Source organism: Chenopodium album, chromosome 6 (genome assembly GCF_948465745.1).
Source record: "Chenopodium album chromosome 6, dcCheAlbu1.1, whole genome shotgun sequence".
NCBI lineage: Eukaryota > Viridiplantae > Streptophyta > Magnoliopsida > Caryophyllales > Amaranthaceae > Chenopodium > Chenopodium album.
Window position 1 is genome coordinate 57,144,130 of NC_137839.1, and position 13,700 is coordinate 57,157,829.

General features: G+C 43.0%; 2 protein-coding genes across 2 annotated transcripts; both read right to left on the bottom strand.

Moving 5' to 3' along the window:
• Window positions 1-694: 694 nt before the first annotated feature.
• Window positions 695-1,418, bottom strand: LOC145636987 (uncharacterized). Its single transcript, XM_081688512.1, has 2 exons — window positions 869-1,418; window positions 695-759 (listed from the first exon to the last, which is right to left on the bottom strand). The coding sequence occupies exons 1-2, from the start codon at window positions 1,416-1,418 to the stop codon at window positions 695-697; spliced, it is 615 nt and encodes a 204-aa protein (XP_081544638.1).
• A 2,655-nt stretch (window positions 1,419-4,073) lies between these two features.
• Window positions 4,074-5,021, bottom strand: LOC145636988 (uncharacterized). Its single transcript, XM_081688513.1, has 2 exons — window positions 4,670-5,021; window positions 4,074-4,576 (listed from the first exon to the last, which is right to left on the bottom strand). The coding sequence occupies exons 1-2, from the start codon at window positions 5,019-5,021 to the stop codon at window positions 4,074-4,076; spliced, it is 855 nt and encodes a 284-aa protein (XP_081544639.1).
• Between the last annotated feature and the right edge of the window lie 8,679 nt (window positions 5,022-13,700).

A 13,700-nucleotide genomic window follows, 5' to 3' on the forward strand; every position in this document is an offset into this window, starting at 1 on the left:
GCTTTGGCGAATTTTATTCTTCCTGCTCTATTCGCTTTAAGTGCTTATGTATTGTGCACTCTATTTAGCTCTGATCAGAGGTTTGCCTGCGCGCTAATTAGTTTATTCGATTGCGCGTTATTTAGTCTGCCCTTGTTGAGACTTATTTGTGTCGCTCAACTTTTTTGTCTACTCCTTTTATGTCATTCAGCTTGTTTTGGTGTGACTTATTTGTGTTGTTCAGCTTGTTTATGCTGCGACTTGTCATTTTGTGAGATGTCATTCAGCTTGTTTTGCTGTGACTTATTTATGTCGTTCAGCTTGTTTATGCCGCGACTTGTCATTTTGTGCCTACTTACTTTTCGTAAGGGCTTGTTGTATGGTTGTCTCCTCCTTTCCTCTCCCCCTCAAAGAGATGGGCTAAGTGGGACTAAGAGAGCCTTAGTGTTGCCCACATAGCTCATCTTTTTCTTTTCCCCTTTTCTCTCCTTCTCAAGCTGAACGTCAGGCTTCCCCCTCACGCGTCCCCGAGGTGGTGCCCTGTTTTGCTTTAAGCAGGTGAAGTGAGGTTTTAGGGAGGGATGCTTTTACATTGCCACTTTGTGTTAGAGTGCTTCTTGCCTCTAACACTTTATTATTATTCTTGTTTGACTTCTGCATGTTAGCATATGATGCTTGGGCATAACATATTAAAAAAATTTACGCAACATACTCCTCACGTAGAGGCTTGTATTTCATTTAACAAAAATGGCTCAACTGCCTTAATTAACATAACATGGACTGAATAAAAGTTTATCGAACTTGAAACAACTATATTTGTTTTTTCAGGATATTTAAACAAAATACTTCTTTAACACATCAGCATTGAAACTGTTTCTTAAGGCCTGACCTTCTTGATCTACAAGGAGGAATGCTCCTGGTCCAACCTGCTCGTCAATGATGAAATGGCCTTCCCAGTTTGCTGACAGCTTTCCATGTTGATTTCCTCTTCCCACTGTTTCTGTCCTTCTAAGGACTAAGTCTCTGGGCAAGATCTCTCTATGCTTGACCCTCTTGTTAAAAGCTTTTGAAATCCTGATCTTCTGGGTTGCCAGCTTGAGAGCTGCTTTTAGCCTTACTTCTGGCAGGAAATCTAGCTCTTCTAGCATGCGCTTTTCGTTTCCTTGTTGCTCATAGTGTTGTATCCTCAGGCTGGGGATTTGCACTTCCACTAGGACAACTGCGTTAGCCCCGTACGCCAGCGTAAAGGGGCTTTTACCAGTGGCCTCCTTCTTAGTAGTCCTGTTTTCCCACAAGACTTCTGGGACTAGGTCTGCCCATAGGCCTTTGTATTCCTCTAGCTTCTTCTGCAAGGCTGTTAGGATCAGCTTGTTTGCTGCTTTTGCTTGGCTATTGCTCTGCGGGTTGCAGACTGAGGCACTTGCATACTTAGTGCCCATGTCCCCCAGGTAGTCCTTTATGGTGTCACAGTCGAATTGACATCCATGATCGAAGACTATGCACTATGGCACACCGAATCTTGTGATGATGTTTTTCCATATGTATGTCCTGACTTGGGCTTCCTTTATGTATTTAGTGGGTTCAGCTTCTATCCACTTTGTAAAGTAATCTATTGCCACAATGAGATACTTCTTGCCTGCTGACCCAGTGGTGAATGGTCCCAATATGTCCATTCCCTACTGAGCAAACGAGAGAGGATTGGAGTTAGATCATTTGCTGGCTGGTTTATGACTAGTGAATACTTTTGACACTTGTCGCATTTTTTCACATATAGGTTGCCAATATGCCCCCCTTCTTAGGACTTCTACTCCCAATGCCTTTCCACTAATGTGGTTAGAGCATATTCCTAAGTGGGCTTCTTCCATAATGCCCTCCTGCTCTCACTCTGGGATACACCTCAGTAGTGGCTTTGAGAAGCCTTTTTTGTTGAGTTCCCCATTTATCACCACATACCAGTTGGCGTCCTTCTTCACCTTCTTAGCCTGCACTTCATCATCGGGCAGTGAACCGTGAACTTTGTACGCCAGGATGTCTGAGAACAAGGCTCTCTTCCTTTCAATGCATTTTATCTGCTACTTTTCAGTAATGCTGCTTTCCTCTAGGACTTCAACCATCACTGTCCTTGCGAGGCTCTGTAATGTGGAACTGGCTAACTTAGATAAAGCGTCAGCCTAAGAGTTTCCTGCTCTGGGAACCAAGTCTATCTGGAAGAGGACTAGCTGGGCTGCCAACTCCTTTACCTTGGTTACATATTTCAGCATGGCGGCTTCCCTAATCTCGTACGCTCCATGCAGTTGGCTGGCAATGAGGTGAGAATCAGTTTGCAGGTGTACTTTGCGGGCTCCAGCTGTGAGGCTCATACGCAGGCCTGCCAGCGCCGCTTCGTACTCCGCTTCCTTTTTTGATGCTTTAAACTTAAAATTTATGGCATACTCGAATATGTTTCCTTCTGGAGACTTCATTATGACTCCTACTCCACTCCCCGTTTGGGCAGAGGACCCTTCTACTTCCACCTTCCAAACCCCAATATCATCTTCTTTCTCTTCATAGGAGGCTTCCACTATGAAGTCCGCTAAGTCTTGTGCCTTAATGGCTGCCCTAGGTTTGACCTCGAATTCGTACTTAGAAAGTTCAATCGCCCACTTTAGGAGTCTGCCTGATGCATCCTTTTTTTGTAATGCTTTCTCTAGTGGGTGGTTTGTGAGGATTTCTATTACATGTGCATCAAAATATGGTTTTAGTTTCCTTGCTGTTGTGACTACTGCAAAGGCCAGCTTCTCTACCAATGGGTACCTTTGTTCTGCCTCAGTCAGCGCATGGCTCACGAAGTATATTGGCCGTTGTTGGTTTTGTCTTTCCACCAGCAGAATGGCTGCGATTGTCTGTATTGACACAGAGATGTATAGCTGTAGCTTTTCCCTCAGCTCCGAGCTGATCATTGTTGGAAGCTTAGTTAGATGCTCCTTAATACCCTCAAAGGCTTCTTTTTCTTTAGCTCCCCACTTAAATTCTCTGTTCCCTTTAAATAGCTGATAGAATGGCAAAGCCTTATCCGCTAACTTGTTGATGAACCTGGTCAGCGCCGCCATCCTGCCCATCAACCGCATGATATCCTTGATGCACTTAGGCTGAGGCAGGCTGAGGACTGCTTCGACCTCTTCTGGATTGGCGTCTATCCCTCTCTCGCTGATCAGAAAACCCAAGAACTTTCCCGAGCTCACTCTAAAGACACATTTCTTTGGGTTGAGTTTGATTTTATACTTGTTCAGGGTGGCAAATGTTTCCTCTAGGTCCATGATATGCCCTGCCTGCGTGACGCTCTAAACAATTGTGTCGTCAAAGTGTACTTCAACATTTCTACCCTTCTGGTGAAGGAACACTCTATCCATTGCAATATGAAAGCTTGCCCCAACATTCTTTAGCCTGAAGGGCATAGCTATGTAATTATACACTCCCCCTTCGGTGATGAATGCGGTTTTTTGCCGGTCTGGTTCATGTAGGCTGATCTGATGGTATCCTGAGAAGGCGTCCATGAAGCTTAGCAGGGCCTGCCCGCTGGTTAAGTCTACTAGCTGATCTATCCGCGGCAGCGGGTAACAGTCTTTTGGGCATGCCTTATTGAGATCTGTGAAATCAACACACATTCTCCACTGGCCATTTGCTTTCTTCACAATGACTACGTTGGCTAACCACTCTGGGTAGTCAGAAGGTCCAATGAATCCTGCCTCCAAGAGTTTTTCTACCTCCTCCTAGATTGCTTGATTATTCTCTGTGGAGAAGCTTCGCTTTTTCTGCCTAACTGGCTTAATATCCTCCTTCACATTCAGCCTGTGTACCATGACTGCAGGGTCAATTCCGGGCATCTCATCTACGAAAAATGTGAAAATATCCTTGTTCTTCCTCAGCAGCTCTATGAGGTGTACCCCTACTCCTGGATCAATGTCTTTTCCAATTTTCACCGTCCTCAAGGGGTCACCTTCTATGAGTTCGACTGTGACATGCTCCCTACTGGGAAGTGGTCTAGCCATCTCCTCTTTTGCAGGCTCGAAGTTTTCCATTGCTAACATCTGTTTATCCTTTTCCTTGTGATATTCTTAACGCTTCCTTTTCCTCGACTTCCTCTCAGCCTTCTCAATGGGCCTTCTCTCGGAACCAGGCGCCTTTCTAGTTTTTGCGGGCTGCTTTAGGGCAGTTATGTAACATTGTTGAGCTATCTTCTTACTTCCCATGAGCTTTGCTGACCGTCCCTCATTAGTTGTGTAGGCCATGGCAAGGTGATAGGTGGATACCACCCCGCCTATCTTGTGGATGAGCGTTCTTCCCATGATCACAATGTAGGGTGAGGGAGAGTTTATCACAAGGAACTCTGCTCGAACATCACGCGTTCTTGATCTCTCACCTACTCGGAATGAGAGCTCAATTATGCCTTCCTGGGTAAGCCCTGATCCATTAAACCCGGTGACTTTGTAACTCACCCTCTTCAGATCCTTCCTATCCAACTTCAGCTCGTTGAACGCGCTGATGTATATGATGTTGGCTGAGCTGCCTCCATCTATCAATATCCTATCCACTTTCCAGTTTGCAATTCTCATTGTCACTACCAGCGGGTCATCATGAGGGTAAATTATGCCCTTCTGGTCATACTCGTCAAACGTGGCTCGTGGTTGCGGGGGAAGAGGTGGCCACCTACGCTTATCATTGTCGTTTATCTGGTGTATCATTGCACGCAGGTCAGCCCATGCTCTGTTAACTGTTCCCCCATGCACTGGACCCCCGCTGATCACATACACCCTGCCCTCTTGCATGCCATCTCTTTCTCTGTCCTCGGCTGGACCCTTATGACCTCCTCTGCGGTGAGCGCAACCTGTTCTATCCTCATCCCTCCTTCTGGGAGGGTCATCGCGCTGCTTAAAATGATTCAAGTACCCTCTCCTGAATAAATCTTCTATGTTATCCTTCAAGTGTGTGCATTCCTCAATGGTGTGGCCATGGTCCCTATGGAAGTCACGCCACTTGCTGGCATCACGGTTCTTATTAACCATCCTCGGGGGTCTCTGCCACTTATCATCAGCTTTATTTACGCTGAATATATGAGACCTGGAATGGGTTAGTGGGGTACATTGGTCGAACCTCCCAGGCTTTGGCCCTCTTTGGATCTGACCTTCTCAGTCCTACTACCCTGTCCTCTTCTCTGGGACTTCGCTCAGCCCTGCTCGGCTGGTCCGCCCTAGGTGTGTTCTCTGCCCGGGTGACCTCTGCCCGCTTAACTTAGTCACCGGGTGCTTTCCTACCTAGCATTGCTCTGTCAGTCTCGTCTGCTTTGATGAACTCGTGCGCTTTATCTAGCGCTTCAGCAAGTGTCTTGAGGCTCTTACACCCCATATACGCTCTGAATGGTGATCCTGGTAGTAAGCCACTCTGCATTGCTAGTAGCGCTACCTCCTAACTCATATTTGGGATGGTTGGCACCTCCTTGTTAAATCTGGTGATAAACTCCCTCAAGGGCACGTCTTTCCCTTGAACTAATGACATCAGCTCGGTTGTCATCTTAGTTCGGTCTACCAGGGTTATGAAATGCTCCATGAACATTCTCTTTAGCTGGTTGTATGAGTATACGGAACATTTGGGAATGGCTCCATACCACTCCGTTGCCAGCCCCTCTAGGGTCGGCGGGAAAGCCTTACACCAGACTAAGTCTATCATAGTGTTAAGTACCATATGGTTCTCAAAAGCTGATATGTGGCTTTTGGGTGTTGTGGTTCCGTTGTATCTGCAGCTTGACATCTTTACCTTCTCCATTGGTTCTAATCTCCCGGCAAAATGGGGAATCATCTGGAACAACCTGGATTCACGCTCGTTTGTCTCTCTCTCTGGGCTAGCTCCTAGCTCTAAGGCTGGCGACCTGCTGCGAGGGACCCGCTTCTCCAGGCTGGTTCGAGACGGAGTTATTTCCTCCACGCTCCATTCTTGATTCAGGTTACGAGCTTCCAGCTCCAATACCTTCTTCCTCAACTGAATGAGCTCTTTTTGCTCAGGGGCGAGGGCTGAGGACGCCGACTTCTTCGCTGCGAGCTCTGCAGTTGCCGTTGTCGGTGACGGACTCCCCCCCTTTCCCATATTGGTGAGGACCGCCGTCATTGCAGCCAGCTGCTCCTTACTACACTTAGAGAGGTTTTGCAGAATGGCTGGCATATTTACGGACTGTGGTTTCTTGGTTACAGGTGGTGAAATAATGAGCTCATTGTTTGCGCCTGTTAACGGCATTTTGTATTTGAAAATGGAACTGGATCCTGCCGGGTCTACTAGTTTCAACGCCGCTTTAGCAGCATCCGATGTTGATCCGACGAGGTTGGATTTCCAGTGGATCCTTTTGGATCGAGGGTTACTGGGGGTGTTTTTTGTGGTGTTTGGTTGGTCTCATTAGTTTTGGACATTGGTGTCGGTACAGTTTCTTCTCCGGCCATGGTGGTTAGTTAACTAGTCCCTGCTCAGTTGGTAAACCTCAGGTTAGATGATCCTTCCCCTCCTTCTAGCGCCAATTGTTCCAGGTGTGGATCCAAGGGTTCTGTTGGGTGAGCTGGGTCCCGTCAACTACCTAAACAAGGCAGCACACGTAAACTGCCCTCGGAGGTGGCTCGAGGAACCCCCCTCCGAAGCTTAAGTTAGAGAGTGTTTTAGAGAGAGAAAGTTTACTTAGAAAGATGTGTAAAGTATAGTAACTTGAGTGTCTAACCTCCTTTGCCTGGTGGACGAGGGCTCAGCTTTGCCTATATTGTAACTGACCTGCTGAATGTTTACTCTTCCCTGGTGGGCAGGGGTTCAGCTTTATATTGTATGCACTTTGTGATCTTCTTTTGCTGTTTTGCCTGCTATTTATTTCGTTGCCTGCACATTTGCCTAGAACTGAGTGTTCCATAGCAGTATCTAGATCTTTTAGCATAGCAGCTCCTTTATTACATTTGGTGAAGCCTCGTAGGTTGGGCCTCCTTGTCTTCTTGATTTGGCTGCTGAGCGCTTTTTTTGCTTGTTTGTTCTCGGTTGTGCTTTGGCAGGAACTTTAGCGAATTTAATTCTTCATGTTCTATTTGTTTTGAGTGTTTATGCATTGTGCACTACGTTTAACTCTAATAGAGGTTTTCTTGCACGCTGGTTAGTTTATTCGATTGTTGCCTGTCTGGGCGTTAATCCGCTTGCTTTGCTGAGACTTATTTGTGTCAATCACCTTTCTATTGCTCGTCTTATGTCATTCAGCTTGTTTTGCTACGACTTGTTTTGTGTCTTTCAGCTTGTTTATGCTACGACTTGTTGTTTTGTGCCACTTACTTCTCTTTGTAAGGGCTTATTGTATGTCTATCTCCCCCTTTCCTCTCCCCCTCAAAGAGATGAGCTAGGTGGGACTAAGAGAACCTTAGTGTTGCTCACGTATCTCATCTTCTTCATTTCCCTTTAACTCCCCTGCTCAAGTTTAACGTGCTAGGCCTCCCCCTTAGGCGTCCCCTAGGTGGCGCCCTGTTTTACTTTGAGCAGGTGAGGTGAGGTCTCAGGGAGGGATGTGTTAATTTTCCACTTTGCGCTGGAGTGCTTTTTGCCTCTAACACTTTATTATTATTCTTGTTTGACTTCTGCATGTTAGCATATGATGCTGGGGCATAACATATTAAACAAATTTACGCAACATACTCCTCACGTAGAGGCTTGTATTTCGTTGAATAAAAATGGATCAAATGCCTTAATTAACATAACATGAACTGAATAAAGGTTTATCAAACTTGAAACAACTATATTTGTTTTTTTTCAGGCTATTTAAACAAAATATTTCCTTAACACATCAGTATTGAAACTGTTTCTTAAGACCTAACCTTCTTGATCTGCGAGGAGGAATGCCCCAGGTCCAACCTGCTCGTGAATGATGAAAGGGCCTTCCCAGTTTGCTGACAACTTTCTGTGCTGATTTCCTCTTCCCACTGCTGCTGTCCTTCTAAGGACTAAATCTCCGGGTAGGAGATCTTTATGCTTGACCCTCTTGTTGAATGGTTTTGAAATCCTACTCTTCTGGGCTGCCAGCTTACGAGCTGCTTTTAGCCTTACTTCTGGCAGGAAATCTAGCTCTTCTAGCATGCGCTTTTCGTTTCCTTGTTGCTCATAGTGTTGTATCCTCAGGCAGGGAATTTGCACTTCCACTGGGACAACTACATCAGCCCCATAGGCCAGGGTGAAAGGGCTTTTACCATTGGACTCCTTCTCAGTGGTTCTGTTCGCCCACAAGACCTCTGGGATTAGGTTTGCCCATAGGCCTTTGTATTCATCCAGCTTCCTTTGCAAGCCTGTTAGGATCAGCTTGTTTGCTGCTTCTTCCTGGCCATTACTCTGCGGATGGCAGATTGAGGCACTTGCATACTTGGTGCCCATGTCTTCCAGATAGTCCTTGATGGTGTCACAATCGAACTGACATCCATGATTAAAGACTAAGCACTGCGGCACACCGAATCTTGTGATGATGTTTTCCTATATGAATGTCCTTACTTGGGCTGCCTTTATGTACTTAGTGGGTTTAGCTTCTATCCACTTTGTAAAGTAATCTACTGCCACGATGAGATACATCCTGCCCGCTGACCCAGTGGTGAAAGGTCCTATTATGTCCATTCCCCACTGAGAAAACGGGATCGGGCTGAGGATTGGAGTTAGATCATTTGCTGGTTGGTTTATAACTGGTGAATACTTTTGACACTTGTCGCATTTTTTCACATATGCAAGCGCGTCTTGCGTGAGAGTTGGCCAGTATGCCCCCCTTCTAAGGACTTCTACTCCCAACGCCTTTCCACTAATGTGGTTATCACATATTCCCGAGTGGGATTCTTCCATAATGCCTTCCTGCTCCCACTCTAGGATGCACCTCAGCAGTGGTTTTGCAAAGCCTTTCTTGTTCAGCTCCCCATTTATCACCACATACCAATTGGCGTCCTTCTTCACCTTCTTAGCCTGTACTTCCTCATCAGGCAGCTAGCCATGAACTTTGTACACCAAAATGTTTGAAAACCATGCCCTCTTCTGCCCAATGCAGTTTACCTGCTCTTTTTCGGTAATACTGCTTTCCTCCAAGACCTCAACCATCACTGTCCTTGTGAGGCTCTATAACGTGGAACTTGCTAACTTAGATAAAGCGTCAGCCTGGGAGTTTCCTGCACTTGGAACTAAGTCTATTTGAAAGTGGATTAGCTGGGCTGCCAACTCCTTTACTTTAGTTACATATTTCAGCATGGCGGCTTCTCTAATCTCGTACGCTCCCTACAATTGGCTGGCGACAAGATGAGAATCTGTTTGCATATGTACTTTGCTGGCTCCCGCTGCAATGCTCATATGCAGGCCTACAAGCGCTGCTTCGTACTCTGCTTCGTTGTTTGATGCTTTGAACTTGAACTTTATGGCGTACTCGAATAAATTTCCCTCTGGAGATGTTATTATGACTCCTGCTCCACTTCCCGTTTGGGGTGAGGACCCATCAACTTCCACCTTCCAAACCCCAATATCATCCTCTTTATCCTCGTAGGAGTCTTCCACTATGAATTCCGCTAAGGCTTGTGCCTTAATGGCTGCCCTAGGTTTGACCTCGAATTCGTACTTAGAAAGTTCAATTGCCCACTTTAGGAGTCTGCCTGATGCATCCATTTTCTGTAACGCTTTTTCTAGAGGGTGATTTGTGAGGATTTGTATTACATGCACGTCAAAATATGGTTTTAGTTTCCTTGCTGTTGTGACCACTGCGAAGGCCAGCTTCTCTACCAATGGGTACCTTTGTTCTGCCTCAGTCAGCACATTGCTCACGAAGTATATTGGCCTTTGCTGCTTTTGTCTTTCCACCTGCAGAACGACAGTGATTGTCTGTATTGACGCAGAGATGTACAGTTGCAACTTTTCCCTCAGCTCCGGGCTGACCATTGTTGGGAGCTTAATCAGATGCTCCTTGTTGAAGCATAAAGGTTTTGATGATGAGGAACTTAAACTAAAGCAAACTCGACTAATAAAGGTTTTCAAGTGTTTGATTAGTTTAGGTGAAGTTGATCATGGTGATGGAAGAAGTAGCTAGAACTAAGAAGACATGAAGAGATCTTTATCAAAGAAGTTAAACAAATTAGAAGAAATGTTATCTAACAAGAACTGAGTTCCCTAACAGGAACTTGAAGACATCAAGCTTAAGTTCTTTGGTGGAACTTAATAAGCTTATAGCCCAAGTAATTTACCTGAACAAAGGCGCAGCGCAGCAATTATTTTAGTTAAGGTTTTTATCTTCTAGATTATTGTTAATATGTTAAGTAGGTTATTGCACGAAATTTATTAGAAGCGTGACAAGTTGGCTTGGTAAATAAAATAATATGTAAAGTAATAAAAGATAGATTTTAGGAAAAGATTTTCTAAAAGTTTTATTTCCTTTAAATCGGTTTGTTAAAAAGATAATTCTTTTTAACAAAATATCTTTATATCTTTATTTTCCGGAAAAGATTTTATTCCACTTGATTTACATAAAAGCGTGTTTTAAAGATAAGTTAAGTTAACTTATTTATCTTTTAGAAAACCTACTTTATATACGAGTGTTACTTGTATAAATAGTAGAGAGCAAAATGGTTTGAGGTATTTGTGAGTTTATGCGTGGAGAAATCATTGTGCTATAATTGTGTAAGTTTACCAAGATTCTAACTTGTCATATTAGTTTCTGATTTCGTGCATTTCTTACTTATCATACTAGGTGTCGTACACTTGTATTGGGTTGGGTTATTTGGGTGATTTTATTGTTTACTTTACATACAGTTTTGTAAGCTTCTTGGTGAGGCTAAGAGTTTTGTACTTAGGTAGTGCAAGCATTTGTACTTTGGCAGTACGTGTAGTACTTTGGTGGTACGAGTGAATCTAAGTGTGGTGCTTAGGTTGGGTAGGATAGGGTCCTATCAAGTAGCAAGTCCAGTGAGGATCTTGTGAAACTAAAGGTCCGTGTCTAATAGGTTGTAAGTTGGTGTTTGCCCTATTATAGTGACGTTTGTGTGTTTGAAATCCCTAAGGTAGGGTCGAGGTTTTACTTCCAGTTGGGCCCTGGAAGGTTTCCTCGTAAAATATGTGTGTTCTAGCAAGTTCCTATATGCATTGTTTATTAATCCGCAAAAAGTAGTCATTAGGAACTCAATACAATTCACCCCCCTCTTGTATTAATCATTTCTATTAACAATTGGTATCAGAGCAAGATTCTCACGTGTAAGAAGATAACTTTACTGAGTAAGTTCCTAGAGAGATGAATTACTAGGAGAAACTTGAAGAAGGGTATTCCACCCAACGTCCACCCATGTTCAATGGTAAGTTTTGCACCTACTAGAAGAACAAGATGGAGATCTTTATCAAGGCTGAAAATTACCAGGTTTGGCGTGTTATTGAAACTGGTGATTTTGAAATAACTACAACCAATGACAAGAACGAGGTAGTTCCTAAACTTATTTCTGATTATGATAAGGAAGATTATCAGAAACTTGAATTAAATGCTTTAGCTATAAAGTATTTGCACTGTGGACTTGGACCTCATGAACATAATCGAATCATGGGATGCAAGTCTGCTAAACAGATTTGGGATCTACTAGAGGTAACTCATGAAGGTAATAATGAGGTAAAACGTTCTAAAATTGATTTATTGATGTCTAGATATGAAAGGTTTGAAATGCAATCAAAGGAATCAATAGAGGAAATGTTTACTAGGTTCAATGATATTATTAATGAATTGAACTCCCTTAGCAGACACATTCCTAAACGATGGAAAGATCTTAAGAAGCCTACAACAAGATAAACGATGGAGATCCAAGGTTACTGCCATTCAAGAAGCCAAGGATTTCATGAAGTTTAACATGGAACAACTAGCTGGATCATTGATGACTCATGAACTTCACTTGAGTTCCAACATTGAAAGTTCCAAGAACAAGAGTCTTGCTCTTAAGGATTAAGACTTAGAAGAAATGGCAATGCTAGTTAGAAAGTTCAAAAGGATGATGAACTACAAGAAGTTCGATAGGAACAAGAAGTATGCAAGTTCCAAAAACACCACTTGTTTCAAATGTGGGTCTAAAGATCACTTCATCAAAGATTGTCCACTACCAGATGGTGAGAAAGGAAAGACAAAGGGCAAGGAGCAATCCAAAGATTCAAGAGTCTATAAGCCTTACTTCACCAAGGACAATGTGAAGAAAGACATGCTAGCTGCTTGGGGAGATTTAGATTCAGAGGAAGAGGAAGATCAACCGTAAGAAGAAACTGCACATCTATGCTTGATGGCAAAAACTAATGAAAAAGCAAAACTGAAGGAATTAGAATCATAGGTATGGTTTTCTCAAAAAGAACTTAGACATTTCTCTAAATAAAACTTAATATTTGCTGTTTTAGAAATTCAAGAAGAATTGAAAGAATTACATAGAGCTAAACAACACAGTGATGAAGCATTGGTAACTTTTAAAGAAAACAGCGAGTTGGTCGATAATATGAAATTTGACATTTAATATAGATTCTTTATTCTGTTTGATGATAATAATTATTTGAAAGAAAATATAGACAAGTTGAAACATGATAACATAATGTTAAATGTGGAACTGTCCTTGATGAAACTTTGTCTTGAAACTCCTGATTTTGAAGTTCCTCCAATTGCTCAATATCCAAATTTTGAAAAACTAAAATCTGATTTGGAAGATATAAAAGCGGATAGGGCAAGACTTGAGGGGGAACTTGGGTAAACAACCTATAGACTACAGAGTTCCAGATTGGATCACTAAAGCTTAAATTAAGAGAACAGAAGGTTTTTGTTTCTAAAAGAAGTTCCAAAAGGAAAAAAAGTATGTTGACCTGCCTAGTATTGTTTGTTATTTCTGTGGCAATACTAGACACAAACAGGTTAAGTGTCCTAAGAAAGAAAAGAGTACACAGAAAAATGAAAAACATTTACAACAGATTTGCATCAAGAAGAATGATGAACCTGCTGCTGTTACACAGGAACCCAAGGAAACTTGGGTTCCTGAAACTAACGTTTTATTTCTCATGCAGGTTCCAGTGAGGGGGAACAACACTTGGTACCTCGACGGTGGTTGTTCTAAGCACATGACTGGAGACAAATCTAGATTTCTCTCACTGGATGCCTACTATGGGGGAACTGTGACATTTGGTGATAACATGACAGGAGATATAGTTGCGATTGGCAAAGTAAGAAGGTCAAGTTCCCATGCTATTGATAATGTATTTTTGGTCGAGGGTCTCAAGCACAACTGTACTTGTTAAGTATTTCACAATTTTGTGACAAAGGTAACTCTGTAAGCTTTACTTCCAATAAGTGCAGAATCATTCACAATGACACTGGGAACATTATTTTAGAAGGAACTCGTAAAGGGAACACATATGTTGTGGATCTTAACGAGGTTTCTAACAGCAGTCTAACATGTCTTAGTGTCATTGAGGATGATCCTCTATTATGGCACAAAAGATTTGGCCATGCAAGCTTTACTTTACTTGATAAATTGAGATCTAAGGAACTAGTGGAAGGACTTCCTTGCGTTAAGTTTTTGTATGACAAAGTGTGTGATGCTTGTGTTAGAGGAAAACAAAATCGAATTTCTTTTAAGACCAAGAAAATGGTAAGTACCAAAAGACCTTTGGAACTCATTCATATGGATCTATGTGGTCCTATGATAATCCAAAGCAGAAGTGGT